This window comes from Nannospalax galili, unplaced genomic scaffold (genome assembly GCF_000622305.1).
Source record: "Nannospalax galili isolate Female #2095 unplaced genomic scaffold, S.galili_v1.0 scaffold1586, whole genome shotgun sequence".
NCBI lineage: Eukaryota > Metazoa > Chordata > Mammalia > Rodentia > Spalacidae > Nannospalax > Nannospalax galili.
In genome coordinates this window covers 194,391-195,429 of record NW_008354289.1, presented here as the reverse complement: position 1 = coordinate 195,429, position 1,039 = coordinate 194,391, and the positions used below count along the sequence as shown (strand labels likewise).

General features: G+C 70.6%; 1 protein-coding gene across 3 annotated transcripts in view; it reads right to left on the bottom strand.

Annotated features, from left to right (window-relative positions):
• Window positions 1-562, bottom strand: part of Dcun1d4 (defective in cullin neddylation 1 domain containing 4) — a 73,493-nt gene extending 72,931 nt beyond the window's left edge. For 2 of the 3 annotated variants that reach the window (XM_008851562.3, XM_008851563.3), the window contains exon 1: window positions 423-562. In XM_008851562.3, coding sequence (XP_008849784.1) covers window positions 423-447 — 25 coding nt within the window. In that variant the 5' untranslated portion in view covers window positions 448-562. Of the gene's footprint in view, window positions 1-49; window positions 142-422 lie in introns of those variants that run through there. The other variant, XM_029555217.1, reaches the window with a different exon arrangement.
• Between the last annotated feature and the right edge of the window lie 477 nt (window positions 563-1,039).

Sequence of the window (1,039 nt, the reverse complement as noted above, 5' to 3'; positions counted from 1 at the left end):
CCGCCTTCCACCAGGCCGCCCGCACCGCTCCGGCCCCCGCTAGACTCACCCTGTACCCGGATCACAGGCACGCTCCCCCGCCTCCTGTGCCACCCCCGGGCCGGGGCCGTAGTCTCCACCTCCATGCACCAGACACTTGGGTCCCGGCCTGCAGGGCACGTCCCTCCCCCCTTCCCCCACCAAGGAAAACCTGCCAGTCCCCACCCCCTCCTCCGGGGCCGGCCCCTTCCCCCGCGCCGCCCCCGCCGCAGCCGTCCGCGGCCTGAGGCCAGCCGGGTCCCGGGAGGGGAAAGGCTATCCCGGACCAGCGGCTCTGGACTAACAGCTCCCGGGCCATCGCGGCACTGGACAGCAGGAACGGGACGGGAACGGCAGCAGCCACCTCCCGCCCCCGCCCCTCCTCCCGGCTCCGCGCTACTCACTGACAGCTGCGGCATCCGAGTGCATTTTCGGGCAGCTCACACCCCGCTCGCCGCCCGGGCTCCCGCGCTCGCCTCGCGGTCCCCCCACCGGCTCTCTGCACCTCAGCTCCGAGCAGAGGACCAGCCGCTGGCCACTTTGGGCTCGCCCATCCCGCCCTCTTCATTGGCTGGACCTCGGTCGAGGGACCGCCCCTCTTCGGCTCTCATTTGACCAAAGCAGTGCCGATAGCGGGGCTCGGGAGCTGGCTAGGAGGCCCCACCCCCATGCGCAATGCCATTGGCCCCGGCTCCTTGTCTCCATTCCACCCCTGGAGGAGGAGGCCACGCTCTACAGACGCACATTGGACACCGCTGCTGTCAGTCATCCCTGGGGGTCCGAAAGCGCGTGGAGGGGCGAGGCTGGGGAATGGGTCCACCTTGACCCTGAAGCCCCGCCCTATGGCGGGCGGGATTGGTGAAGCTCCAGATCCACCGGGATCCCCTGGTCAGCGTCTGAAACAAAGCACCCAAAGTGGTCCCTGTAGCCGCACTCAGGGCTGCCTGGATCCCGGGGCTCGGAGGAAGGGTGTCAGCCGGCCCCGCGCCCGCGCCTTGGGTCACAGGGTCCCGCAGCCTCC